The sequence below is a fragment of the Acomys russatus genome, chromosome 29 (genome assembly GCF_903995435.1).
Source record: "Acomys russatus chromosome 29, mAcoRus1.1, whole genome shotgun sequence".
Taxonomy (NCBI): domain Eukaryota; kingdom Metazoa; phylum Chordata; class Mammalia; order Rodentia; family Muridae; genus Acomys; species Acomys russatus.
Window position 1 is genome coordinate 42,869,070 of NC_067165.1, and position 27,008 is coordinate 42,896,077.

The following is a 27,008-nucleotide window of genomic DNA, read 5'->3' on the forward strand; positions in this document are numbered from 1 at the left end:
TAGGAGGAAGCCGGCTCCTACCAGGAATGGAATGCAGGCGGCTCAGTGGGTAAAGTGCTTACTGTGGAAGCTAAGTCTGAGCCCCAGAATCCTGGTTCTAGAGGGGAAGGCAGAGGGATTTATAATCCTCCCAATGGGGAGCCAGAGATGGGAGGATTCCTGGGGCTCACTGGCCACCCAACCTAGCCTTCTGGGAAAATGAGGTCATTGAGAGACCCTCTCACACAAAACCAAGGTGGACAGCACCCAAGGATCCACATCGGGTGTTGTTCTCTGGCCTCTACATGCACATGTGGATATACCTACACACACACACACACACACACACACACACACACACACACACACATACATGTACACACCTACACAGATGCAAACACAGAGGAATGGAGTCCTGCTGACAACTGAAAGAAACAATACAGCCTCAAGCGTAAGCTGACTTTCTTGGGGGCCCAGACTCCTCGGGATGCTGGTGCCCATGACCTAGCTTGACTGAGCCTGGACTCCTGACCCAGACACCAGGAAATGAGAAGTGAGAGTTATTTTCTACCCCCAAAGGTGTGATAATTATCCCTTACCACAGATCAATCGTTGTCAGAAGTCTGGGTTTTGATTGTCTTCTTCCACTCCTGTGGCCTTAGGCTAGTCACTAGCTATCTTTGGGCCTCTATTCCCTGCCCTGTAAACATGTGCATGTGTGAAAAGTACATGTGTGAGTGTGTGTGTGTGTGTGTGTGTGTGTGTCCACAGAGGCCAGAAGAGGGCATCAGGGTCCCCTGGCACTAGAGAGTTGGAGTTGCAGGCAGTTGTGAACTGCCTAGTATGAGTGCTGGGAACCAAACTTTGGTCCTGCAGAGTACTTTTAACCACTGAGTCACCTCTGCAGGCCTTTTTTTCTTCCTTATTTACGCATGGCATGCATGCATGCATGTGTGTGTGCTTGCGTCCATGTGTTCACGTGCATGCCAATGTGCAGGTGACATCCAGATGTGGCTATTAGGTGTCCTCAATCACCTTCCACCTTATTCTTTGAGGTGGGGTCTCTCGCGGAGCGCAAGGCTCACCCGTTGGTTTGACTGACAGGTTAGTTAGCTCTGTGGATGGCTGTCTCTGCTCTTCTCTGGAGCTAGGGTTATAGCAACCACCTGCCACAGTTGGCTTTCTACGTGACTTCTGGAGACCCAAACTCAGACCCTGTTGCTTTCACAGCAAGCACCTCACAACTGAGGAGTCTTATAACTCAAGCTGGCTTGGATCCTGCTATGTTGCTAAGGTAGCCTTGAGCTTTGATTCCCTGGGCCTCACTCAGCTTCTTGGTTGCCAGGGCAACAGGCATACTCCACCACACTGAAACTGCTTTAACATTAGTTTTTGAAGTTTTATAACTTCACCTCAGCAGTTAGTTTTCACTGTCTGTAGACTTTTGTAATGCGGAAGTAGGGACGCAGGGCATCAACGTAAGGAGCCTATTGACTAAATCTTTATCCTCACTGGGTTTTCAGGACAAAGGTGTTCCTTGGAACACTTCCTATTCCTTTGGTCCCTGACTGGCCCCATTTCTTTTGTGACAAATTGTACAGTAACCTGAAGTGGGCGTCCTGAGCCCACTCCACAGAGCTATGTGAGAATCTCGATGCTTTTATTCTCCTGTCTATACCCCGTGGAGAACAGAAGAGCTCCTTTCCTCAACATCCTTCTTCATGGGAGCTGTTCTGACAGACTAAGGTTGGAAGGGGGCAGGGCGACTGGTTCAGCATCTTTTCCCGGGGTGGGAGGGTGGGGGTGTTCCCTGAAGGCAGTGAGCCTGCGCGCTCAGTCACACCTCTACAGAGCATCACCACAGCAGTACTCACTAAGGACCCTGCTTAAGATAACTAAGGTCACACAGATGACTTTGTGTCAGACCACCCCTCAGCAGGTCCCCAGGTGAGGCAGGCTTTCAATCAGCCCTAGCTGTGGTAAGTCAGGTCCCTGCCCCCTCCCCAAAGGTACAAACACAGGAATGCCAGTTCTCCCACCGCGGGGCCCTTCAGAGCCCCTCACTTATGCTACACAGCAGCTGCCTGCTTCACCCTCTGATGGCCCCCTAGACAGATCCCAGAGTGGTTGGATCGCGGCAGCCTGATTCTTGGTTACAAATATTTCCCCTGCGCTTTGGGCTCAAGGGTTCATCCACGTTGATGCCCCAGAACCCACATTTCGTAGGAAGAATTGAAGATGGCCGCCTTGCTTGATTCTGCGGATTGCTTCGCCTAGGCCCCTGCTGGGTTTGGAAGACATCATCCGGGATGGGAGGTTGAGGCCCTCCTCATCCAAATTTCCCTTTTGTCTGAAGCTTTGGCTTCTATGAGCTTCCTCGGCTTCTGCATTGAACTAGTCTCAGCCTGAGACCCCAAGGGGACAGACAGGAAAGCAGGGTTCCCACAGCCTGGGGGAGTGGGGGAAGGGGGGAAGGGGGGAGCTCAGGATTAGTTTGGAGGGAGCTTGAGCCAATGGAGTCTTTTTTAATGAAAAGGATCAAGCGCTGGAAATCCTTCGAGGAAACAGAAGGCGTTTAATCCTTTAATTTCTGAAATTTGAACTGACATTAGGGGTCCTTTAAGAGCTCTGTCAAACTGGGCAACGGCTGAGCTTCAGAACCCAGGGGGCTTGTGAGCCAGGAGGGAAACTCAGAAGTTACTGGCTTAGCAAACCAGTCTTCTCATTCCACACAGTGCTCTGTAGCCATCAACTCTCTCCTTCCCACACACTGTGCTCCTTAGCATAAGCCTGGGCTCCTGGCACCTGCTCACCCAGGGCCAGCCACCAGGCTCTGATGTGGCTCCTTGCTCTGATGTTGGCTGATGAATAGCAAGCTCCCTGCAGGCTTCCTGCCCCTCCATCAAGGCCCCTGCTTTAGCCCCTGACACACCAGAGACTCTGTATCACCAAAAGGCATTCCCACTTGTGCTGCTCAGAGCATATTTGCACAAGCAAGTGCAACACTAGTTATTTGGCACCCACAGGTAGGACATTTATAATAGCAAAGAACTTCAAGTCATGCCTAGAAATACAGTGAGAAACAGCTCTGACTCCAAAGCCACCTCTGAAATCAACCTCAGGCAAAAAAAAAAAAAAAGGGGGGGGGGGGAGGGGGCTGTCATCCTGGCATTGTCCATCCCAGGAGTCCCTGGTCCTGTCCCTACCCTAAGTGACAGAATGTCCTCTACCTCCTGCAGAGGTGGTGGCATCCATCAGGAGAGATTAGAGTGTAGGAAGCTTTGAGGCTGGCACGCCCACATGAGTCAGCACACACTCGAGGCCTGAGGAGGATTGCTGCCTCTGTAAGAAAGCGCCCTGGCTGGCGATGCTGGCTGCTCATCCAAAGCCTCCCTAGGTCCCTAGAGGGCTGAGACACAGAAGAGTGAGCTTCTCTAGGAAAAAACGAAAGCCAGAAAGGGGGGCCTAGAGAGACGGCCCGATAGGGGAGAGAGAGAGAGCGTGTGCCATGCAAGCACAAGAAACTGAGCTTGAATTCCTCACAATCCACGTCAAACGCCTGGTCACGCGTGTGCCCATAACACCGGTGCTGTGGAAGGCAGGGGCAAGGTCTCTGGCGCCTGCTGGCCACCAGTGTAGCTCTAGGTTCAGTGAGAGACTCTGCCTCAAAGGAATAAAGTGACGCATCGGTACACCTGACCCCCTCCTCTGGCCTCCGCAAGCACATACACAGGCACTTGAACCCACAAATATGCAGATACATTATAATACCCATAATACTCCCCCAGCACACACACAGCAGTAAAGTTCAAAGGGCACTCTGCAAATTCACTGAGGGGATTTTGACCAGGGCTCCCCACCAAGGCCAGAGTGACTACAAGGCACAAGGGTGAACTCCGACAAAGCCAAGGGCCCAGGGGATATCCCACTGTCTGATCCTCTGCGTGGCCGGGGACTAGAAGCCTGGAGAGGTGGAATCTCCTGTATCAACGTCCCTCGTGTCAGAAGTTTGGCTGCAGGAATCCAGCACATCTTCCAGTCTGTTGCAGTTTTGAAGCATAAAACACATCACTAATGCGAGCGAATACCATTAAAGGTTAATTATGAACCTTGAAAAGGTTATTTTTGCATATCTCACCTCTTGGACAAAAGCCACCTTCTCATTACTATGTTAGAATAGAAATTAATCTGTAAAGCACTTAAAATGCCACAAGATCTTTCTTATAATGTTAATGTCATGAACGCATACGCCTGCACTGGCCTGGCCTGTCTGTGAGGCCTTCTTGCCCAAGTCTGTCTGTCCTCTCTTTGTAGTCCTGGATGCTCTGACTGGAAGCCACTTGTCCACAGCCCTTTAGTCTAAAGCTGGAGACCACCCTTCCCTTTCCCTGGAGCCATTTGTTCTCACCCCATCCCCTCCACTCAGCTGGCTCCTCCTTCTGGTCCTTATGTTTAAAGGGGCCACACAAGTATACCCACGGAAAGCCCATCCCAAGCCTACGAAGCCCTCAGCCAGCAGAGATCCTCAGCCCAGGAGCTGTTTTGGCTGACGCAGCCTCTGTCTATGGCTTCTGACAGAAAAGGACGATTCTGGGCTTAATAAAGTTAGACTGGGTTTCACTGAATAATTTATCGGCATGCATTGCACTTTAGCAAGTTGCTGCCTGTAGGCTTATGCTAAGCTCCCCTGGAGTGAGCCAGGAGCCTGGTGTGTAGTCAGGAGAGATAGCACAGGGCTCCCCAAGAAGGCTGCTGCTCCAACAGACCAAAGGGAGAAACATGAGGGAAAAGGGAATGTAGACCCAATATGGCAGCCCACAGAAGCCAGCCTCTGCCAGGGAGTGAGAGTCAGCTCATCCCTGCAGCTTCAGCACCACAGCCTAGAAAGGGAGACATGGGCCAATGGCGATGGTGTGACCATGCTCTCTGCCCCTTGTGTGTCAAGGTCCAGGGCCAACCAGAGGCTGAGCATGACATCACAGGCCTGCCTTCCTACCTCTCAGAAGACTGGCAGAGGACAGTGAGCTCACAGCCACACTGGGCAAGGCCTTTCTTAACACCATCCCCCAATAAAAAGTAACCAGAAACTGGCCTCCCGGGGTAAGGATGCTCACTCTTAAGTCAGATTGGAAGCTAGCTGTCAGCCAGGCTCCTGGTCAGTCTCCATCTTCCTTGTAAAGTAGGAGAACCTAAGTCCTCAGATGCTACAGAGAAAAAGTGGTGGCATGACCAAACTGTCCAAGGCGTCAATAAGGAACTAATCAAGAGATGGGTGCTATGGTTTCTATGAACCTTAAGGCACACACAGTCAGTCTACTTCCCTAGGGGACACATGGTCACTCGGTCAGTCTACTTCCTAGGGGATGCCTGGTCCAATATCCTAAAAAGAGAGTGGGTTTGCTCAGAGGCATACATGAGAGAAGAGAAAGGCACACCCCAGTAGCCAGCTCGGTGCAATAGTCCTGCAGGAAGTACACCTGCCTCTGCCTCCATGGCACCTGCACAGCCTCCCTCATGAGGAGCTCAGGCGAGGGCCATAAGATATGAACCCCAGCCTCCGGGCATGAGATGGCAGCAGGAACTTGCCTCCCAGCCTGTTTCCTTTTCTGCATGTGTCATTTGGTCTGCACTGCAGCCATGGGAGGTTAAGTGTTCACTTCACAGGGATGAGAGGAAGGAAACGTGGTGCTCAGAGGGATGAAGGGCCTTGCTCCTTGCTCATCTGTTGCCATGTGTTCAATACTCTCCGCACACAGCAGGCAGAGGCGAGGGGCACTCAGGCCTGTCTCCAAAGGCTTCCTTCTTGCTCAGGAATGCGCAAAGGTTTTATGCTTCCCAGTAAAAAAAGAAAAAAAAATCTCCAGAAAAGCCAGCCAGGTGGTGGTGCATACCATGCCTGTACCTGAGAGGCCGTAACAGGGGGATTGTGAGTTTTAGGTCGCCTGGGCTACATAGCAGGATCCTGGATAGAAGATAAGAGGAGAGAGGGGGCAGAAGAAGAAAAGAGAGAGGAAAAGGAAGAAGGGAAGAGAGGAAGGAAAAGGGGAAGGGAGGGGGAGGAGATAGGAGGCAGAAGGGGTACAGGGGGAGGGAGGATAGGGAAGGGGACGGAAAGAGGAGCTGAAATTGGGTGGGGACAGATAGGAAGTGAGGGGAGGGAGAGAGAATGGGGGGAAAGGGAAGAGGAGAGGAGGGAGGGAACACGGAGTGAGGAAGGCGGAGGGACTGGGGAATGGAAAGGCCATCCCTACAGTGTGACCCCCCCCCCCAAACTCATGTGTTAGATCACAGGGCAAAGGAAGGTTCAGGTGGACACAAAGACCACTAACCAGCTGGGCGTGGTGGGAGGCATGCCAACGTTCTCAGAGAAGGTCAGAGGAGAGTAGGTCAGAGATAGAGGGCAGTGTCCTCCATCTCCTCCCTCCCCAGCCAGCCCAGCCTTTCAGACTAAAGCACCTGCGTGGGGCGTCTGCCCTACATAGCAGCAAGGCAGCAAGTCTGAGCAGTGGTAAGCCTTTCTTGGTTATGGGAGAAAGTAAGAAAAAGTGCCACCACCAGGACAAAATGGAAGCCCCCCCCCCCCCCCACAAGGACCCTGGAGGCCATTTTCTACTGAGGAGAGCTAGTCCATGGCTGTCCTCCTGAGGTGAGGATACAGACCACCTTCCTTGGGACTTGCAAGAGTCCAGCCCAGCGTTGGAGGACGCTCATTCCTCTGCCAGGGAGGGAGCTTGTGGTGGCTGTGTGTGACTGTGAAGGGCCTCCCAGGCCGCTGATTAACTGTTACCAGAAGAGCACCCACTCTCCCCTGCAGCGGGCCTGAATAATTCATAGTCGGCATGTTTGAAGGAAGCCTTGCAAGGCAGGGAGCTGAACTGGGTCAGGTTGGCCCAGCCTGCTGGAGCAATTCAGCCACTAGGTCATTTTCAAACACAGGGGATAAGCAGTTGCAAGGATTAATTATTGGCTTCTCAACTCCTCCTGAAGCCTGCTGGCTATGGAAAAAGGCATCACAAATTGACGGCTCTTAATCTACCTCTGAAAAGTCCAGCCTTTCAGAAAAAGAAGGTTTTAAAGGGGGAACAGGGTAGAGACCCTAACCCGTCAGGGTAAAGGGATATGTGGCCCAGAAAAAAAGTGTCCTGCTCCTTGTTAGCTGCGCACCCCCAGCAGCTTCTGGAAGCCAGCGTGTGGCGGCATCAAGATTTCCTGAGCAAATTAAGCTATGACCCTGAGTCCAGGAGCGAGATCCAGGAAGGGACTGAATGAATCACTTGAAAGTCAGATGAATTGGAGGCAGAACTGCCCCAGGCTGTAGCTAGTTCATTTCCTCAAAGACCAGGGCTCCCTCTCCAACTCACCAGAGGCAGGAGTGGCAGAGGCCGAATCTACACAGAACCAAGAGGAAAGAAGCAGAATGGAGCCCACTCCATACCAGCCTGACCCCACTGATTGCCCAGGTTCTGTCTGGGAAAGGAAGGGTGAGGTCACCACAGCTGCCAAAGTCTAAGGACAGAAACACGATTCATCTGCCCATGTTTACCTAGCAACCCATCCAGTGATCTGGGTACCATAGAAACCACAGACTGCCTCTTTGTAGACCACCCAGGGGCTGCAAATGGGTTTCCACAGCAGCTGTGCGGTGGCTTCTGAGGCTGACTCCAAATCAGAGAAAGACAGTGTTGTCTGTCTTGGGCACTGGAGGATAAGGCATGTTTGCCATCCTAAATCCATCTAGTGTGTGTGTGTGTGTGTGTGTGTGTGTGTGTGTGTAGAGCGTAGAGTCCGGGGCCATAGGGGACTTTGAACACATGACCTGAGTCTATAACACAGCCACATTCAGTATGCATGCTAAGGCTGGGCTTCCTCCTCACATGACCAGGAACCATCTTCTTTTCCACCGTGCAAAAGAAGAAACTGAGGCACAATGCAGCAAACTTCCTGCTAATAAATGACATGATAGGGACCTCCACACCCCTTGACATAGGCGTTCCTGCGGACTCCCTGCTATGGAGTGGGGTGCCTCACTGTGGGTACCATGGGCACCTCTGAAGGGCTGCCCTGAGCACTTGTTGGGTGCTTGTGAGTAGTGAAGCCTTCACCAACCAGATGCCAGGAACATGCCCTCTCCCATCAGGATAACCCAAATGCCACCCCAGACATTGCCAAACACCCTGGCAGATGAAAGGAACCGCCCCTGGCTGAGAAGCATTGCATGAGGGAGTCCATCTGTGCTCCCTAAGCAGCACCAAGGCACAAGGACGACTGAGTCTTTTGAACCGTTATGGGTCGGGGTCCTAGTGTAGAGAGCTCTCTCGCCTCTGGGTCCTAGCATCTGGGACCCCCCTCACCCCTGGAGTCTGTATACACAATCAACAAATGGGTGTCATATCTGAGCTTCAAAAGCATCCTTCTGCTATGATGAGCCAGTCTTGGGGGTCAACCTTGCTTCTTTTTCAGGACCTGCCAGACTCTTGGCAGTCTAAACACAAAGAAGCCATCTGGCCAAAGCAGGCCTCCTCCCTAGTGCTCTTTGTGTGGTGCTTGGCTTGCGGCCCCTCTCCTAGCATCCCCTGAACCCTAGAACCTTATCACTGATGCCAAAGGCACCAATTACTCTGTTCCCTGTGGTCTAAGGATGAGAAAAGTCCAAATGTCATTCCTCCTGTGCCTCTTCAGCACACCCCATGCCCGTAGTACAGTTTGTGACCTTCTGATTGACACTCGCCCTTACCAATGCTGCTGTGCTGTTTTTCCAATGAAATCAACTGCATCTGATTGATCCTGGCCCACTTTGCATTCCTTCTTCAGGTCAGGCTCATGTACATCACACACACACACACACACACACACACACGCACGCACGCACGCACGCACGCACACGCACACGCACACGCACGCGCACGCGCACGCACACACCACAGACGTGTGTATGTGCATGTGTGTATGTGTGTGCGTGTGTGTGCATGTGCGTGCATGTGTGCCTAGACTGCTCTCTGGTTATCTCCAGTATATGTGACCTGGCCCTCCAAGTAGACTCCGGACAATGCTATGTTCTGCCACAGCAACCTACCATGCCCACCACAGCGGCAGGCTTGCAGCAGGAGCCCTACAAGTCTTACAGACAGGCCAGATATTGTGAGGTTATATTTTGGTGCCTCCTTTCCACACCCACTTGCCATCCACCATCCCTCATGTCACAGGCCATCCCTGGTGGTTCAAGATTCCTCCCCAGAGGCAGCCACTTTCATCTCTACAACAGTGATTGTATCTTAACTCCCAAATTAACCAGACCAGTCTCCCAAACCAGAACTAATCCTCGGGCCTCCCCAGCTACACCAGAAAGGCAAGAGATTAAACCACCTGCCTGTTGGAAGCCTCTTTCCAAGCCAATTAGGAATAATTTCAGGGAAGTGGGCTCAGGAGCCTCAGCATCCCCAGCCCTCCTCTGACGCGAAGGCTTAGTGCGGGATCAGTGTCCGCACAGAAAACAAGTTCTACTGGAAAATTATAATGAACAGCTCAGCAGGGTGGAGGCAGCCTGGCCCGCTGGATTCTGAATACTCGTGGGTACTCTGCCACTGAGGGTAGGTGGGTAGAAGTGATTCAGAACCATTAAAAGGGACACCAAACATTTCAAAAAAGACTCCAGCAAGAGTCAGAAAGACCTAGGCTCTAGTCCCAATTCCTGTAGCTAATTAGTGGAGTAGCCTTGGGCAAGCAACGCAAACTGAGCCGTTGCCTCCTTCATGAGCCAACTCCACTATCTCTAAAGAGGAGTTTCTCTTCCCTCTCCTCTCCCCTTCCCTCCCCTCCTCCACTTCTTCCCCCTCTCTGTCTCCCTGTCTCTCTCCCCCTCCATCTATCTCCCCCCCCTTTCCTCCCTCTTGCCCTATTCTCTTACCCCGGTATATCCCACAGGCATTAATTACCTGCTCCTCAGAAAACTATCAAGACTGAGATCCCAGATTCCTAAGGGCTTTGCAAAGTCAGAAACAGCCCACATGGCCTCAGCACCTATTGCAGGGCTGCGCTTTTAGCAAATTAACTCTAACCTACCTAAAAGGGACCAGCTAGTTAGAAAACTCAAACACAAGCAGAAGCCGCCATCTCCCATCGCCCGGTGCCGAAAGCTTTGATGGGTTAGGAAATCCCTGCACATATTCCAGAAAACTTGGCGAGGGAACCCTACAGCTATTTTCAGACAGAAGTTGAGGGACACAAACACACACACACACACACACTTCTTTCCTGGGATCCAGCCCTCTTCGAATCTGGCCTGGGCTAGCACATCATGCTGCAATTTGGAAACAACAAATAGCTCAGAGCAGCAGTTGAGGCAAAGGATGGTGGGAAAGGCACCCAGCTCCGCCTGTCACATGATGTTGCCTCATCCATGTACCTCAGTGTGGGCTCAGGTTGGGGGGAAGGGGAGGTCCCCGCAGACTTGGTGAAAATGTCCTAGGCGCAACAAGATAGGAAAGATGTTTCCTTCAAGTTTGACAAATACAAACAGCCAAATCACTATGAATGTAACATTTATATAACTCCTGATTGTCTCCTAGTTCTCCCTGCTGTATGAAGTTTATTTTATTCACGTGTAATAATATAAATGTATATGTTAAAAAAGAAACACAATAAAATAATTTCTTAAAAAAGAAAAAGAAAATTTCCAAACTAAAGGTGCTGTGATTTCTGTGAAACAGACCCTTCTCCTGAGGAAAGAGCCCGAACTTTCTGGCAGGGGGTAAACTCACAATGCAGTGACCTTAACTTAGTAAATTAATTCCAAAGCACAATTGTTTTCAATCTTCATTTAAAATCAGCCTTCGTTAATCTAGATTTAATGACATAGGAAATGGAAATTCCCTTAATAAAATAAGTTATGAATATTTATCATCCCATTTTACCTGAAAATTGAATAATTCATCAATTAACTTTACTATTAATTATTTAATGCAAAATTAATAAACTGAGAAACTCATACAGATCCTCACAGACCCTCTGGCACCAGCTTAGGAGATTGGGCCCTAGAGAAACAACGTAGCTATGGGAAAATCCCAGCAGACACTGAAGGGCTATGTATCTGAGTCCTTTTAGAAGCCGACCCAGACTGCTTACTCCTAATGGGAACAGGGAGATTTTATCCCCTCGCCTTGCAATTCTGTACCACAGCCAGAAAAGGAAGAACTCGGTGTCTGGAGATTCTTTCCAGAGCAGTTCTTCCAAACGTCCTCTCTGTGGTCCACCCCAGCACCCATCAGCGGAGGCGTAGCCAGCAACGCAGCCCCCGGGGAAGGCTGTCCCAGCCAACCAGGTCCACACTGTGGGACACCCTTCCTCTGCCCTGGCCATCACTCAGGATGCCCGCGTGATGAGGAGAGACTAAGCCAGCTGACAGCAGGGGAGGAGTAGGGTACTGGGGGCACGGAGGGTAAAGGGATGATGGGTTGGACGGGTGGGACACCTGAGCCCCCCGAGTACCTGTCCCTCCATCTTCCTGGTTGGTCCCTTCTGCTTTTACATTGCTTTAGGGGAGCCCACACCGTCTCCCACACACAATGTAGGACACGGTGCCTCCGTCTTCTCATCCATAGAGGCAGGGATTCCTTGACTTCCGCCTCGTCCTTCTAGCTCCTTCTCTAATTTGCATCTCCAGAGAGAGCAAACAACGTTTTGTTTTCCTTTTTCTGCGTGTTGGGGTGTGTGGTAGGTGCATGTATATGTGCGTGTGCGTGTGTGTGCATGTGTGTGTGTGTGTGCGTGTGTGTGTGCGTGTGCGTGTGTGTGTGTGCGTGTGTGTGTGCGTGTGTGTGTGCGTGTGCGTGTGTGTGTGTGTGTGCGCGTGTGTGCGCGTGTGCGTGTGTGTGCGCGTGTGCGTGTGTGCGTGTGCGTGTGCCTGTGTGTGTGTGTGTGTGTGTGCGTGTGTGTGTGTGCGTGCGCGCGCACACATGTAGGTGCATGAGCACATATGTGAGAGTGCGTCTGGGGACCAGAGGATGACTCTTCTGGCTGCCTTCCCGTATCCCCTTCCACCATAGTTTTTGAGACAAGTTCCCTCTGAACCTGGATCTTGCTAACTCATCTAGCCTGGCTGGCCTGCGAGCGCCCGGGGTTCTTCCTGTCTCTGCCTCCCAAGCACTGGAGTGGCAGGGGGTTTGCCACCAGGCTGAACTTCTACATGGGTGTTGGGATTTGAACTGAGGTCCTCATGCTTGCTCAGTGGGCACTTTACTGACTGAGCCACGTCCCAGTCCCTAACATTCACTTATTGGATTGTCCCACTCAAACTCTCCACTGGGAACCCACACCCCACTTTCTACCCTCTCAATCCCCCCACCTCCCACACCCATATCCCCAGCGCCCCGGGCATCCATGCCACTTCTGCTATTCTCTCCTGTGAGGACTTTCGCTCCAGGCTTACGCTCCCTATTTCCTTTGCTCTGTGGCTCTGTGTAAGCCACACCGCCATGGCCAGGGATGACCTGTTCCCCCTGTAGTTCACATGCGCACTTCCAGGCAGGTCGCTACCCTAAGCCCAGCCTCGGGGTGGTAGCTTTGTCACCCTTCTCATTCTCTAGTTTGGGGCCACCTCTGCCTGCACACTCTCTATTCTCCATCCCACTTATTAGAAGTCACCCTAGCTTATTCATTGTTAGCTTATTCATTGCACCATCCCGATGCCCAGCACAGCGCACAGCACTGGTGGAGTGGAGGCCAGCCAACGGCCACATGGAGGTGACAATGTGGGTTCCTGCAGTTCTGGAAGAAAAGGGGGCGCTCTCTTTAAATCATGGATGGAGGCACTACCTCTCCCCCCAGACAGAATTCTGTCCACCTCAGAGCCAGAGGACAGACCCCCCCCCCAGTGCCCGTAGGTCAAATGTATCGTGGGACCCTGTGACAGTGGAAGGAGAGGGCTGCATCTTAAGGGGCGTGTGAGGATGGCCCCTTCACAGAGAAGGCTTAAAGACAAAACGACTCCTGTTTTCACTCCTCCGAGTTTGCTATTTGCATAATTTCACTGCCTTTCCCTACAACTTCCCCACGGCCTGGCAGCAGGCTCGTAATAGCTGATGCCTCAGTCTAGGCACCAGCTGCCAATTTCACATACAAATTCAATTCCACCCATGTCCAACACTTTTCTTACTGAACTGCCCCAAAGAGAAAAAAACAACCTGGCCCATAAATTCCTACAGATCACAAGCAGGAGGATTCTGGGAAGCCAGATGGAGCCTGCTAGAAGCTGTAGCCAGTTCCCCCACCCTGCAGGGCTTGTTTCCTCTGGGCCACAGCTCAGCCCTACCCTGGAGCACCTTTCTTCCCTAGAGTCTCCTCAGAGGTGAGGCCAGAAACAACTAGGACAGAAGATTTTTTTCTTTTAGTAGAAATGTTGGGCTGGGCATGGTGGTGCATGCCTTTAATCCCAGCACTCAGGAGGCAGAGGCAGGTGGATCTTTGTGAGTTCGAGGCCAGCCTGGTCTACAAAGTGAGTCCAGGACAGCCAAGGCTACACAGAGAAAACTTGTCTCAAAAAGAAAGAAAGAAAGAAAGAAAGAAAGAAGAAAGAAAGAAAGAAGAAAGAAAGAAAGAAGAAAGAAAGAAAGAAAGAAAGAAAATTTCATTTCTTCATGGAAACTCCTCCTTGTTAAACCACAGCATGAACAGAAGGACAGCCAAGGCTACACAGAGAAACCTTGTCTCAAAAAGAAAGGAAGAAAGGAAGGAAGAAAGAAAGAAAGAAAGAAAGAAAGAAAGGAAAAGAAAAGAAAATTTCATTTCTTCATGGAAACTCCTCCTTGTTAAACCACAGCATGAACAGAAGGCTGTCTTCCCAGAAATCATTTCTTTCACAAAGAGTGATCAACTCAGGAAGTATATGGTGTGTGTGTGTGTGTGTGTGTGTGTGTGTGTGTGTGTCTGCATGCACATGCATGTGTATGTGCGTGTAGGTGTTGAATATCTGTGAGTGTATACATACACATGTACTGGGCATGTGTATATATTGGGTATTGTATATTTGTGCTTACACATGTGTTTGTGCTTAGCTGTATGTGTGTATATGTGTTATGTATACATTTGTAATGTGTGCATGCATGTGTATTCATGTCTATACGTACTTAAGTATGTGTGTACTGTGTATAAGCACACATTGGATAATTTGCTTGTGTCTACAAATATGTACATGTGTGTTGTGTGTACATGCATATTATTACAAAGTGTGTGCATGTTTGTGTACTCGTGTCAGTACGTGTCTCAGTGTGTGTATATGTGTAATTGTGTGTGTGAATATTAGGTATTGGGGATTTATGCATGTGGAAGGTTGCATAACTGTGTGTTGTGTTAATGTGTATACTGAGAAATGTCATCATATGTACACCTGAGCATGTGTGTACATGTGTACTCTGTGCATATTGGATGTTGGATATTGGTGCTTATGTGTGCACATGTCTTGTTATATTGTGGAGTGTGGGCATCCATGTTTGCATATACCTAGCGCACATGGATCAGAAATCTGTGTGTGCACATGTGCTGTGTTTTTCTATGTGTGTATACAAAAGGACGCACCTTTGTATGCATGACACACGCTGTGAAGCTCACAGAGGAAGGGGCTTGAGACTCAGGGCGAGTTGTGCCCTTTGTCTTAGTTTAGTTTGAGCTTTGTAGAAAGTTCCATAACAAAAAGGCTGTGGGAAAGCTAAGACTAGCAAAGCCAGCAGCCCCTCCTGGCCAAGGGAGAGGACGGGACATCACCCTGCCAGGATGCTCGGACCTTTGCTAATTACTCACTACATGGAAACTGAGAGATTGCCAAGGGGTTATGTGGAGACAGGCTTTCCGACTTTGCCATGCAGTGAACCCAAGGGCCAAGCCCACTTCCCCGCACCCAGCGGCAATTTACTAGGTCAGCACTGACCAGGGACACATGAGAGATGTCAGTGCAGGCTTACCGCAGAGACACTAGACAACCTTAATTCCTCAGCTCAGCTGAGAACAGCCTGACAGACAACAACGTCAGTGGCCCAGCAGGGCAGGCCAGTGGCCAAGGGCCTGTGCGAGTACTCTGGAGCTTTGCCAACTCTCAAAGCCAGTCCTCACTGCCAAGAGGGACAGAAAGCAGCAACATGTGACTAATGCCACATACATGTGACATGCATCTAAGTGCAACCCAAGAAAGACACAGTCACACCTGTGTGAAGATTTAAAAAGGCCCAAGATTTCACCTTCAGCTCACAGGTATAGCTCTGATATGGCCATGGCTGCTTCCTGAACCCCAGAATTTGGGCCCAGGAAGTGGCCACACCACATTCTCGCTAAGGCCAGGTCCTGCATTAAAGGTACTAAGGAAGCTACAGCACTGGAGTGTGATAAGGCGCCCTTACACCTCCACACTCACACACAGCACAGCTCCTCCAGCCCTCAAGGAAGATGGTGGGCCCTGGGGCATCCTCTGCATCCATGCAGCAAAGCACGACAGAGGGGAGAATCCGGGGCTGTCCCAGTCAGGAAGCGTGCTCTGGGAAGGAAGGCCAGCGCTAGCACAGTAAGGAAGCTACACCCTCTGAGCACACAGGACACTCAGAAGATAATGCCCATGACATCGAGAGAGAGTAGAACCCACAAGTTACCAAGCTGGAGGGAAGACACAGACCAGGAGAGGAAGAAGTGGCCACCTGGAGAAACGGGAGTGGCTGGGGCAGGGAAGACCTGGAGAAGCGGGAGTGGGTGGGTGGATGGGGGGACCTGGGGAAACGGGAGTCGGGGGAGGAGTGGGCGGTGGGGACCTGGAGAAGCGGGAGTGGGCGAGGAAGTGGAAGAGAGGCTGGTTCTCCTCAGCAGCAGCTCAGAACTCCTTTACATATCTATCCATATGCTTACACATTGTTGAGAAAACTAAAATAACAGAGGGGCATGGAGGATAGAGCCAGAAGCTGGCCACTGTCTGACCCCAGGAGGCCGGAGATGTGGCCATCAGTGTCTCCAGTAGGCACCAGAAACTTGACCTGGCTCCAAGAAAAAAGGGAGGGGGGGATGTGATGAGACTAACTCTCAGCTCTCATACCAAGACCACTCATAAAACACACACACACATACATATATGCACTTAACTACACAGACACATACATACACACATCAAGACACACATATACATCTGTACACATAAACACATACATATATACACATACACAAATATGCACATACATACACACACGCATGCATGCACATGTGCACACATGCATACACACATACACACACACACACACCAGTGCTACTGATTCCACAAGCACTTGGGCACACCTGAGGACACAGGAAGCTCGCCAGACTGCCAGAAGAGCCCAGTGTAGGTAGCAACCTTCCCCACTGGGCAGGGAAGACTGCCTCTGTCTTGGCCACTTCCATAGACCCTGAGGGAGCGTCTAGGGGCTGGAGTCCATGTTGCTTTCTCACTTGGCATTTGATAATTCCAAATAAAGCGTCAGGCTCTGGGTCAGACCCATTTCTACTCAGAGCTTAGTGAGGTCCTCAGCACCACGGAGACCCATCAGAGACTTTATCGATAATCTAGGTCACAGCTATCTCCTCAGCCACAGAGGACGGGTGCCTCAGGCAGTGAGGGGTTCCCTGGAGTCCTGAAAGGCACCCCCAACACACACACTTCCTAGTGCACATTTGCTGTTTTGCTAACAGTGCCACGGTTTGTACCTGTTCACTCACAGATGGGGAATGTGTCTGAATGCCTGTGACACGGCACATGCAAGCAGGTCCCCCATCCCAGTGCAGTGCAGTGGAATGGATGTTTGTTTTTGTGTTTACAGTTGAACAGAATCCCTGAAGTGACATGTGGTTGTATGCCTGTTTAACCAGAACTGAAACATACCCTGCTGGAGGGAGAAAGGAGACTCCTAAGACTCAGGAAGTGAAGGAAATATACACGTCTCAGGAACTAAACAAAACTCACAAGGCTTAGGGCACTCCTAAAACTTACAAGACTCACAGGCAGCTGCCCAAGATCCCCGGATTATAGAAGCAATAACAGTTTTTGGGGAGAGGAGAGTCTCCCCCGGCTGGGCTGCCTGCAAGCCATTCGGGGAGCTCTGGGCTATAATTTTGTGAGTGTCATGCATGCATGGGCTTTTCGGTGATGCAGCTGCCTCTGAGTCAGCCATGTTTTTCTACATAACTCTTTCCCCACACTCCTGTAAGTAACCCCAGCCATTTGCAGGATCATTAAGCTAGATGAGGGTGGGGCTGTTCCGTTGTTCCGTCCTCAGTGCCCTGTCTAGGGTAGATAGACATTTGTTCACACAATACCTGGGTAAGAGTTGGCGCCACCAACACACACACACACACACACACACACACACACACACACACACACACAGCCCCAACCCCACCAACCTTTCTCATCAGAAACTGAGGAACAGCAGCAGCAACAATGTCTAAGGTTCATGGGCAACACAAAAGTCACCATTTTAGCCATTTCAGGCAAACAGCTCAGTGGCATCAAACACTGTCACATTGAACAACTCTCACCACAGTCCATTTCCACAACATTTTTTCCCTCTTCTCCAGCCAAAACTCTGTCCCTTTAAGCATCAACCCCCAAACTAAGGAAGTAGGTCACCTTTCTGCCCCGCCCCACCCCCCAGTTTGACTCTTCCACATGCCTCATGTAAGCAGAGCTGTGCAGTGTCTGTCACTCAGGGAATCATCCTCAAACTCCATGTTGTCTGTGGATTCTGCACCTCACTAGCCCCGAGAACTTTGGAGCGATGCCCTGTGGAACCTGTGTTACTTTTATCATTCTAGTCTGGTCACCTGAGCACTCTCTCCAGGAATGAGTTCATAACGACCCAGCCCAACCCAACCCAAGATCTGGTGTTCAAAGGTGTCCAGTGGGTCATCCCCCTTTGTCATTTACACTGGACCGGAGCAAGGCAACACCGACTCACAGGACCTGGCAGGCTCTCAAGCCCTCGGCTCTCAGGCTGACCACAACCCTAGGCCCCAACTGTCAGGTCTCCTTCTCCAAGCACCCTGCCCTATAACAGCTGTACACACTGCACATACTCCTGTCAAAGTCACCTCAGTACCTAACTGTTAGGAAACCAAAGAGGCAGCCTGACCTTGTCCTTGGAAACTTGCCTTCTCACTGGGAGACAGACTTACAACTCTGGACAGACTGTTGGCCCACCGACATAAGCAAAGGGAGCCTTAGCAAACTAGTGAGAAGGTGGGCTTGGGGCAGTTGCCAGGGCCAGGGAAGGTGTCCAGTGAGAGACAGCCTAGCTTGCATGTGAGAAAATGGCCAAAATGGGGTTAAGGAAGATTATGGAGGACAGCGCAGCCTATTCCAACTACAGTGGGTGCTCGGAGGTAGGCAGTCAGGGCTACAAGCTGAGTGCGGCAGGTTGAGACCCGGGAGCAATCCTAGTGCATATGAATCTTGTCTCCCGGGAAGTCTCCAAGTCTCTCAAGTCAGATCTGATAGGAGTCCAGGCTGAGAGGAAGGCTGACGACAAAGAAGCAGGAGCATGCTGGGGAAAGCGCAACGCTCTGCACGTGGTAAGAGCGGTGAGTTCTGAGCCTGCGAGAGCAGAGGGGGATGTAAGCTCACGGCAGACACCCACTGAGTGACCACTCAGAATCAGGGGACCAAAGAAGAGGAGACACTGGGAAGAGCAGACTGAGCTTGATCTTTGGAAATAAAGCAGCTCCTGGGAGAACCAGAGACACCGGATGATGTAAACTGGGGAGTGACTCAAGAAAGAGGCAGAGGGCAGAGAGATAATGACACGACATTCAGCCGGCCCCGGAGGTTCCATATCCGTGATCTTCAGAGGACGAAATGTCCACCCATCATTTGGAGCAAGGGAGAACTGGACCTGAAGTCAAGAAAACCTGAAAGGATAAGAGGACCTCCCCCCCCCCCCACCCGACCCCTCATGTTTCCCTGCTGCTGGCTGTCTCTCTTTGCCCTCCCTTTTCCGACTTGGAGTTTTAGTGCTTACTGACCAAAAGCATTTACTGTTCATTATAGGAAAATTCTATTACTAGACCCCTATGTGTTGGTGTGAAGGTGCTATCTATATCAATCCAATTAATTCATTAGATAACTAATGGTGTCTTCCAGCTCTCTTCTCACTGACATAAATAGGATTCCTGGGAAGAGAGGGCTCTCACTTCGATCTTAGGCCCCGCCCATCCTGGCTCACGGGGAAGGCTGTATGCTTCGACTGGGAATAGGAAATAAATTATCAGGATTTCTAAATCGTGCGTAGGCAGGGCCTGCTCCCACCGCGCTGGTTCTGCACCGCCTGTACCTCAGAGTGAGGAGGGCGAAACCAGCCCAAGAAATGCTTGGGAGACCCACCCTGGCCCACAGAGGGAGGCCCTAACTGGCACCTACATCTCTCCGATGCCACTGAGGCACAGTAGAACGACATTCAAGGCTGCTTCCTCGCTCCCTGTCACCATGGGTTGTGTTGAGAGAAGATGAAGGACTAAGTTTTGGGATTTTAAAATCCGGTTCTAATGACATTAAGCCTGGGAGGTCCTGTAGTCTTGCAGTCCTCTCCCTTCCTGGCAGCGCTGTGGTGCAGATTGTAAGATTCCGTGCATGCGTGCATGCGCACGCCGTGGGTATGCATGAGTGTGTTGAGTGGGGGTGGGGAGGGGTGGGGTCAGATCCTCTGGAGCTATAACAACAGGTGGTTGTGACTCCCAGTGTGGGTGCTGGGAACCGAACTTGTATCCTGTGGAAGAACAGAAAGTGCCCATGGCCTCTGAGCCATCTCTTTAGCCCCAATCCCACAGCAACCACTACGGAGTGCAGTGCTGGTCTGCTGGCCAAGCCTGAGGTAGACGTACAAGTGAGCACATGGTGGATTCCAGGGCCCTTGCTTCACAGCCCTGCTCATCTCACACGTACACACGGAGGGAATGTTCCGGGCCATCGGGTCACCCAAGAACAAACCCAACTGAAAATACCTCCATCCACACATGGGTGGAGTCAGATAAGGGATAAGGAAACAAAACAGAAAAGCTGTGAAACGGGGCCCAGCACTCTGAAAAACAGCACAAGGAAGAGGCAAGGGTGGTGTTCGGGGCGGGGGAAGAGGGGTGCACCTCACAGAAAAGGGGGACATCTAAACAGAAGCCTGAAGGAGGATCTAGGGTAACACTCTACACAGAGGGGGGAACTCTGTTCCAAAAGCATAAATCCACCTGGCAGGGCGGGGAGAGCAGAGTCCCTGCAGACTCCAAATGATATTACGATCCTGCTGCGCACACAGCAAGTGCCAAATAAAGATGTCCCCAAGGTTCAGCTCTCAGGCCTAAGATCCCAGCTACTCACATCACATTCCTCGTGCAACCGTGTGGCAGCCCCCACTGCCATTCTGAGGCCCCCCAGCCCTGGGAACATCCCTGAAACACACCTCATTATGAAAAGGTGTAAGGGCCTTCTCTGTAATTAGGGCAAGATTTGAGCAGGGGTGATATGCATCCCTAGGGCCCCCAGCAAGCCTCAGAGACAGCAGCGGGTCCCTCTGCAGCCCCTATACCAACGTCTATATGTGGACTGATTACAACAATTAATTTAATAAGGATTCTTCCACACAAACAATGTATCATTTTATTAGCAAACTCTATAAATGTCAACGGTGCAATTCATTCTTATTAATTTTCTAAAATGAAATTAACAGTAGCTGCAAACAGAACTTGTATTGCCCCCCCACCCCCATTCAGCAGAGTATTGGTGCCATTAATTCCTTAATATCAGGAGGCTGGTTTGGAGGAACTCAGCAGTTAACCGCACCAATTAATTTCAATACTGGAAACGGTGGGGGAGGGGACCCAAACTCAACTCCACAACTAATTTAGGAAGGTCCTTGAACAACCAGGGCAACTTGTCCTTCTCCTGGGACTGGAAGCTTTCAGGCATAGACACAGAGCACGCTCACCCTGCCCGGAGGAAGGAAGTTCAGGCTCCCAGGGCCTGAAGGAAATCCACAGGATGCCTGGTGCCTCCTAGGTCCAGGCCTGCAGCAGGCTGGGGGATGGTGCTCACAGACAAGAGCTGTGATGGCCTGTGAAGGGCATGGACACTCACGCCTGCAGAGCAGGTCATAGATGTTAGCTCCCTGTGATGCTCTCAGTGACCCAGGGAACGCGGACTGGAAAGGAACTCTACTCTATAATGAAGGGGGAAAGGGAGGGGCAGGCTGGGCATAGTGACGCACACTGGAAATCCTAACACTTGGGTAACTGAGGAAGGGGAGGAGAATGGAAGGGAGGGGAGGGGAGGGAAGAAGGAAGAAAAGAAAGGAGGGAAAGATGGAAGGAGCAATGTGCTTTTTAAGGAGCTTAAGAGATTTTCATACAGTTGTCGCAATGCTACTGAGCCAAACCTCAAAGCTGAATCTGTCAGTATGAGCCCTTCATTCCTGCTCTTGCCTTGCATGTCCCTCTAACTCATGACAAGAAGCCTCTTGTCATTCTCCAAAGAGTCACTGGTCCACTGCGGCCAGACGTTACACCCTCTTCTCAATAGATTCTCATATTCCTGGGCTGAACTGTGAGAGAAAACTCCAGCCCTGCAACGTTCTACAATGTTCTGCGTGTGTGCGTGCGTGCGTGAATTTAAACCTGCCAAGTTCTGGAGTCCTTACTAGGCCTTATAAAGGGATCCTTCCTCCAGCTTGGATTCAAGGAGCACGGTGGCTAATATTATTAACCTGGCAGCATCTAGAATCACTCGAGAGAAACCATGTTCCCACATTAAGCTAATCTAGGAGGGAAGACACAACTTAACTGTGAGTGGTGTGTCCCGAGGGCTGGGGCCCTGGAGAAGTGAGGTGACATCGACAGCCGTCCCCTCTGCTTCCTGACTACAGACTCACTGTGGCCCAGCAGCTCCTCCACTCTCCTGCCTCCACGCCTGCCTGCCTGCTTTGCCCTGACCAACTGTTCAACCTCAAACCTGGAACCAAAATAAGCCTTTCGTGTCCTTAAGTTGCTTTTTGTTAGGTGTTTTGTCACAGAAACAAGAAAATGAATGAATGCACCTTGTCATGTGAGGGAACATTCTAAAGGCCAGAAGTCCTTCCTCCATAGCTCAGGAGGGCTAGATGGGCCAAACTCAGGACCAAGGGCACAGAGAACCCATCTCATCCTAATCCTGGTTCCAGATGACAATGCTGGAGACTTTTGTCCTTGTCTGTGTGTTGCAGACTCCAAATTCCACTTCCTAGACCCAAGCCTGCAGTCAGTGCCCCCCTGCAAGCCACCTTCCAGCTAACGAAAGCACCTGGCCCTGTCACTGCTAATAGAAAGGCCGCAGCAATTGGAAGAGAGTGGCTGCAGATCTCTGAGGGTTTAGCGTGAAACATATCAAAAATAAAGACTTAAAGAGTTGGGCAGGAAATAAGAAGCTGTCTTTAAAATGAGCCCCAAATCCCAGGCTCACCACCTTTTACCTACAATAACATCAACTTCTATGCACAGGACACAGGTCAGCTATATTTTCGCCAATTCCCCCTGGTCCCAGGTGGCACGAGAAGTTAAGTGTTTGTGGCAGTTAGTGCGTTCAAGGACATTTACTGCGTCACATTTAGCTATCACTTCTGGTTTGGGAGCTCTTCCTCCCAGCAATCAAGAGTAACTCAACTTTATTGATGTATAAAGTACAGTGAGATCCAAGAGACAGTTAGCTTTGTTTCCCTTTTTAGGAAGTATATGGCACTGATGGCAGGTGGGCACTTTCCCAAAATAAATTGCCCCCTGGCCTGCACCTGTCTGGTAAGTTTCTGAGTGCCTCACTGAAGGACGGAGCCCAGAGCCATCCTGTGAAAAGCTCTGGCAGCTGTTGCCGGGTGTCTCCTCCTTCTCATCGCATTCAGTACCACCGTCTTGGACCAATTAATGAGTGCTCCCCTTCACAGGCCATTGAGCACAACATGGCACTGTCAACTCGTTACCCTGCATTGAGTGGCTGAATCCGTTAATCCAGGAAAAATCAATCATCTCTTCCCACCATGTAGAGTTGGGAAACTGTGATAGCTGGAACGTTACCTTGTCTTAGGGGATGTGGTTAGCCATTCTTCATGTTTCTCGAATGTTATTAAGTAAGCCGCAATTTCCTGAAACAGAAAAATAAAAAAAAAAGATAATGATAACAATTAGCTCATGTTGGACCCTGAGAAGCAGAAGGAAAAAAAGGAGGTGTTATTCCCCCCAGCCCCCCAGCTGCTGTGAATCTTGGCCAGGCTGGAGCTCGGACTCTTGTAGAAAAATGTTGACCTGCACACAGCTTCTCTTTTGATCCCCTGAGTCCTTTCCACTCAACCAGCCATACCATCACCATCAAAGCCTGGGTTTCAAAGGAGGAGTCAGTAGCAAGGACAAAAATATGTCTCTGTGGAAAGAAAACATCAGAAACCCTTTGAGAGCCCAGATGCCATTCATTTGAAGGAGGGAGGCAACACACCCACAACAGGGCTCAGCGTATACTCCGCTGCTCTGGAACAGAATGGCTTTCAGCTTCCTCACCAAAGAGCCGCAATCCTCTCAGCTTGACTCCCAACCCCACCCTGGAGCCAAATCACAGAGAGAGAGAGATAGATAGACAGATAGACAGACAGACAGACAGACAGAACCTTTCCCACTGTTAACTTGATCTATTGAGCAGAGCCTCAGAGAAGAGCCAAGGCAGCTGGGCTTCAGGCAAAGATTGAGAAAACGTGGGCACCTGAAGGCAAATTAAATATTTATAGAGACAACAACATTATCACAGATAGAATTACTGATTTATTAATAATTTCCACAGGAAGCAAGAGACGCCAGCATAAGCCATTGCCCCATCTCTCAGGCATGACATGGCCCATTACCTCCAGATCCAAACAGATCTGCTAACATGACATTGGCTGGGATCGTGAGTTAATTGAGGTTGGTTCACCACACATTTCCCTCCATCTTGGTGGCAATATGACACGGAGAGGATGCCGTGGACTGTCAAGGAAATGTGGAACATGGGGGCGGGGCTCCCTCCCAGCTATTGCGGCAGCCAAAACTACTCCAAGCTTCTTAGAGTAGAGCAGGCCATCTGACCCGAGGCCAGCAGCCCCTTTGGGCTTAAACATAATGGATCTGACCCCTGTGACCTGAGTGGCCTTCAGGGAGAAGCAAGAGACACTCTCATCACACAGGTCAGTTAGAGATAGAAACACCTACCATGCCATGAAGGCCGCCAGGGCCAGTGAAGACCAAGACCTTCCGTGGTCATAGTAAACGCCCACTGCCACATACATTGGAACCAAGACCCCGAGCCACCACAGTCTGGAAGACTGTCCTTACAGCAAGAACTCAGGAAGCAGCAGGTGGCAACAAAAGCAGCTGCATCTTTGTCCAAGACCCTGTCATCAATTTTTAGCTAGAGGAAGAATGAGCCCACTGTAATGTCATCCCTGAGCCCTTTGAAATTTGTTTCCTCTCTTTGGGAAAATCTTTCCCTGGGCTCTCACCATAGATCAATGGCATGTACCCAGGCCATGGCAGCATCTCTCGGTCAGGACAAGGCTAGTTATCCACCCTCCACACTCCCACGGCTCCTTCCTCAGTGTGCAGGGTTCATCACTGCGCATCCTAATTGTTCGTTTACTTGGGTAGCATCCACACCAGACCGTGCAAGAGTAAGGGCTGTGTCATCACTGCACTCAAAGGACTTAACCGTGTCCTGGGGCAGGATAAGTGGGTAGATGGGTGGGTAAACAGGTAGGTGGATACTTGGATGGGAACACAGATGACTTCATAGATGGGAGGATGGCCAGGTGCTCAGGTGGATGGATGAGCACATGGATGGATGGATGGACGGATGGGTGGGTGGTGAATGGGTAGACTGGTGAGCAAGTGGACGGATGCGTAGATGTGCGGGCAGGTGCGTGAATAAATGGATGGGTGGTGAACCGGTGGGTAGGTTGATGGGGGAAAGAAGAGTTGACACCGTGTAAATAAATAATATGCATTCACAAGTGAAAGGTATGCATGTCTCAATGAGTGGCAGAACCTGAGTGTGGTGGTGGTATGGGCGTGACTGGACATAGCTGAGGTGAGAGGTAAACAGCTGCAAGACAGTAGCTCTGGAATATGTTTTCGGTTACCCAGTTGGCTGAGTTGCTATAGAAAGGCAGCTTGGGATCATTGCGAAGTGCCCATCTGCTGTAAGCACACGGGCCTGGCCTTAGGTCCGCAGTCTGCCGAAGATCAACTGCCTCATCTTGAGCACATTGCTTAACACACCCAGACCTTGGAGTCCTCTGCACACAGGGAAATCTCACCTCAGAGGCAGTAATTATCATCCTTAACACACTGGCAACCGTAGTGTGTCTGTGGACAAAAGCCTCCATGATTGGCATTACAAGCTCCCCATGGTGGGAACAACTTGTTTAGGCATCCCTGGGGAGGTAGCAGGTGACAAGATGGCCCAGGCCAGTGCTGGGCTTGCAGACATCTCTCCTTGGCCTCTACCTCACACACCCAGCTCTCCCACACTCAAACTCACAATGGATGGTGATTGCTGGGACGACTGTTCAGAGTTGTTGGAATCAACCGTATCAGGCAACCATTGCATACTGTTTGGTTTCACAAGCTGCTGAGGGCAGGCCATGGCTACCACACACATGGTCAGCTACGTGTTAGGTACCAGCTCTCTACTATAATTTTAGCAGACTTGGTATCCAGAAGGAACCGGCCATGCCGTCTAGGTACCCATGTGCCGTCTAGTTTTATGTCAACTTGATAGCACCAGAGTCATTTGGGAAGAGGGAGCCTCAAGTGAGAAAATGCCCACACCAGACTGACCTAGGGGCAAGCCTACGGCACATTTTCCTTACTGATGATTGATGTGAGAGGGTCAGCTCACTGTACAGTGCCACTCCTCAGCTGGCAGTCCTGGGTGCTATAAGAAAACGACACAAGCCACGGGGAACAAGCCAGTAAGTGGCACTCCTTCATGGCCTCCACTTCAGTTCCTGTCTCCAGGTTCCTGCCTTGAGTTCTTGTCCTGACTTCCCTGGTGGCTGGACTGTGCTATGGAACTGCAAGTGAAATTAAGCCCTTCCCTCCCCAAGTTGCTTATGGCTGTGGTGTTTTATCGGGGCCATAGGAACCCTTACTAAGACACCCCAGATCCATGCCTGAGCCAAGGATCAGACCCCAGTGACCCTAAAGATGGGACACAGTACAGCCCCCCCAACCTTGCATCTAGTACTCTACTCCAAACCCACAGACCCAAAGACCTTCACAGACATCTTTCCACCCACATCCATCACAGCCAGGCAGGGTTTCTCACTGCTGTTGTCCTTCAAAGAGGAAAATCTCTCTGGCCCCTTGCTGCACTGAGGACACTTACTAAGCACCTACTGTGTGGCAGCCCAGGAGTAAAAACATCATGAAGGCTATAGAGCCCTTGAACTCCCAGTCAAAGATGGGGTCAGCACGGGCCTACTAAGCCAGTGTGTAGACAAGCAAGGAACCAGGAAACCACACTGGGCAATGAGCTTCCTTTGACAACTAGCCACTCCCTTCTCCTCCACCAAGGGAGGTAGGTGTGCATGCATGCGTGCATGTGTGCGTGAGTGCATGCTGTTTCTCTCTACCTGTGACAATTCACACACAGCTTGGAAGAGCACACATCTCACTTAATACCAACTTTTCTGAGCAAGGAAACTAAATCCCTGCACACAGAACCTGCCCCTCTGCATTGCCAATGTGACACTAGGGCTGTCACATGCTGTTGCTGGTCTCCAGGTGTCCTGGAGATGTCTGGGTCACCTATCCAACCCCGGCTTCATGCTACCAGGTCTTGCCAGCCTACTGCCCTTGCCAGAGCTCATCCCTTCCTCGCCAGATAGGCAGGCAGTGGCTGGATGCTGCCCTTTCAAAGCTGAGGAACCCACTGAACAGATGGAGACCTTGGCATCTATCACAGAACCAAACACGATGGTAGCTGGAGTTTGATGGGATGGGCC

The 27,008-nt window shown here is 50.8% G+C and overlaps 1 protein-coding gene across 12 annotated transcripts in view; it reads right to left on the reverse strand.

Moving 5' to 3' along the window:
• Camta1 (calmodulin binding transcription activator 1) overlaps positions 1-27,008 on the reverse strand; it is an 850,861-nt gene that overhangs the window by 543,271 nt on the left and 280,582 nt on the right. For 11 of the 12 annotated variants that reach the window (XM_051171599.1, XM_051171601.1, XM_051171608.1 and 8 more), the window contains one exon: positions 23,056-23,123. In XM_051171599.1, coding sequence (XP_051027556.1) covers positions 23,056-23,123 — 68 coding nt within the window. Of the gene's footprint in view, positions 1-23,055; positions 23,124-27,008 lie in introns of those variants that run through there. The other variant, XR_007833450.1, reaches the window with a different exon arrangement.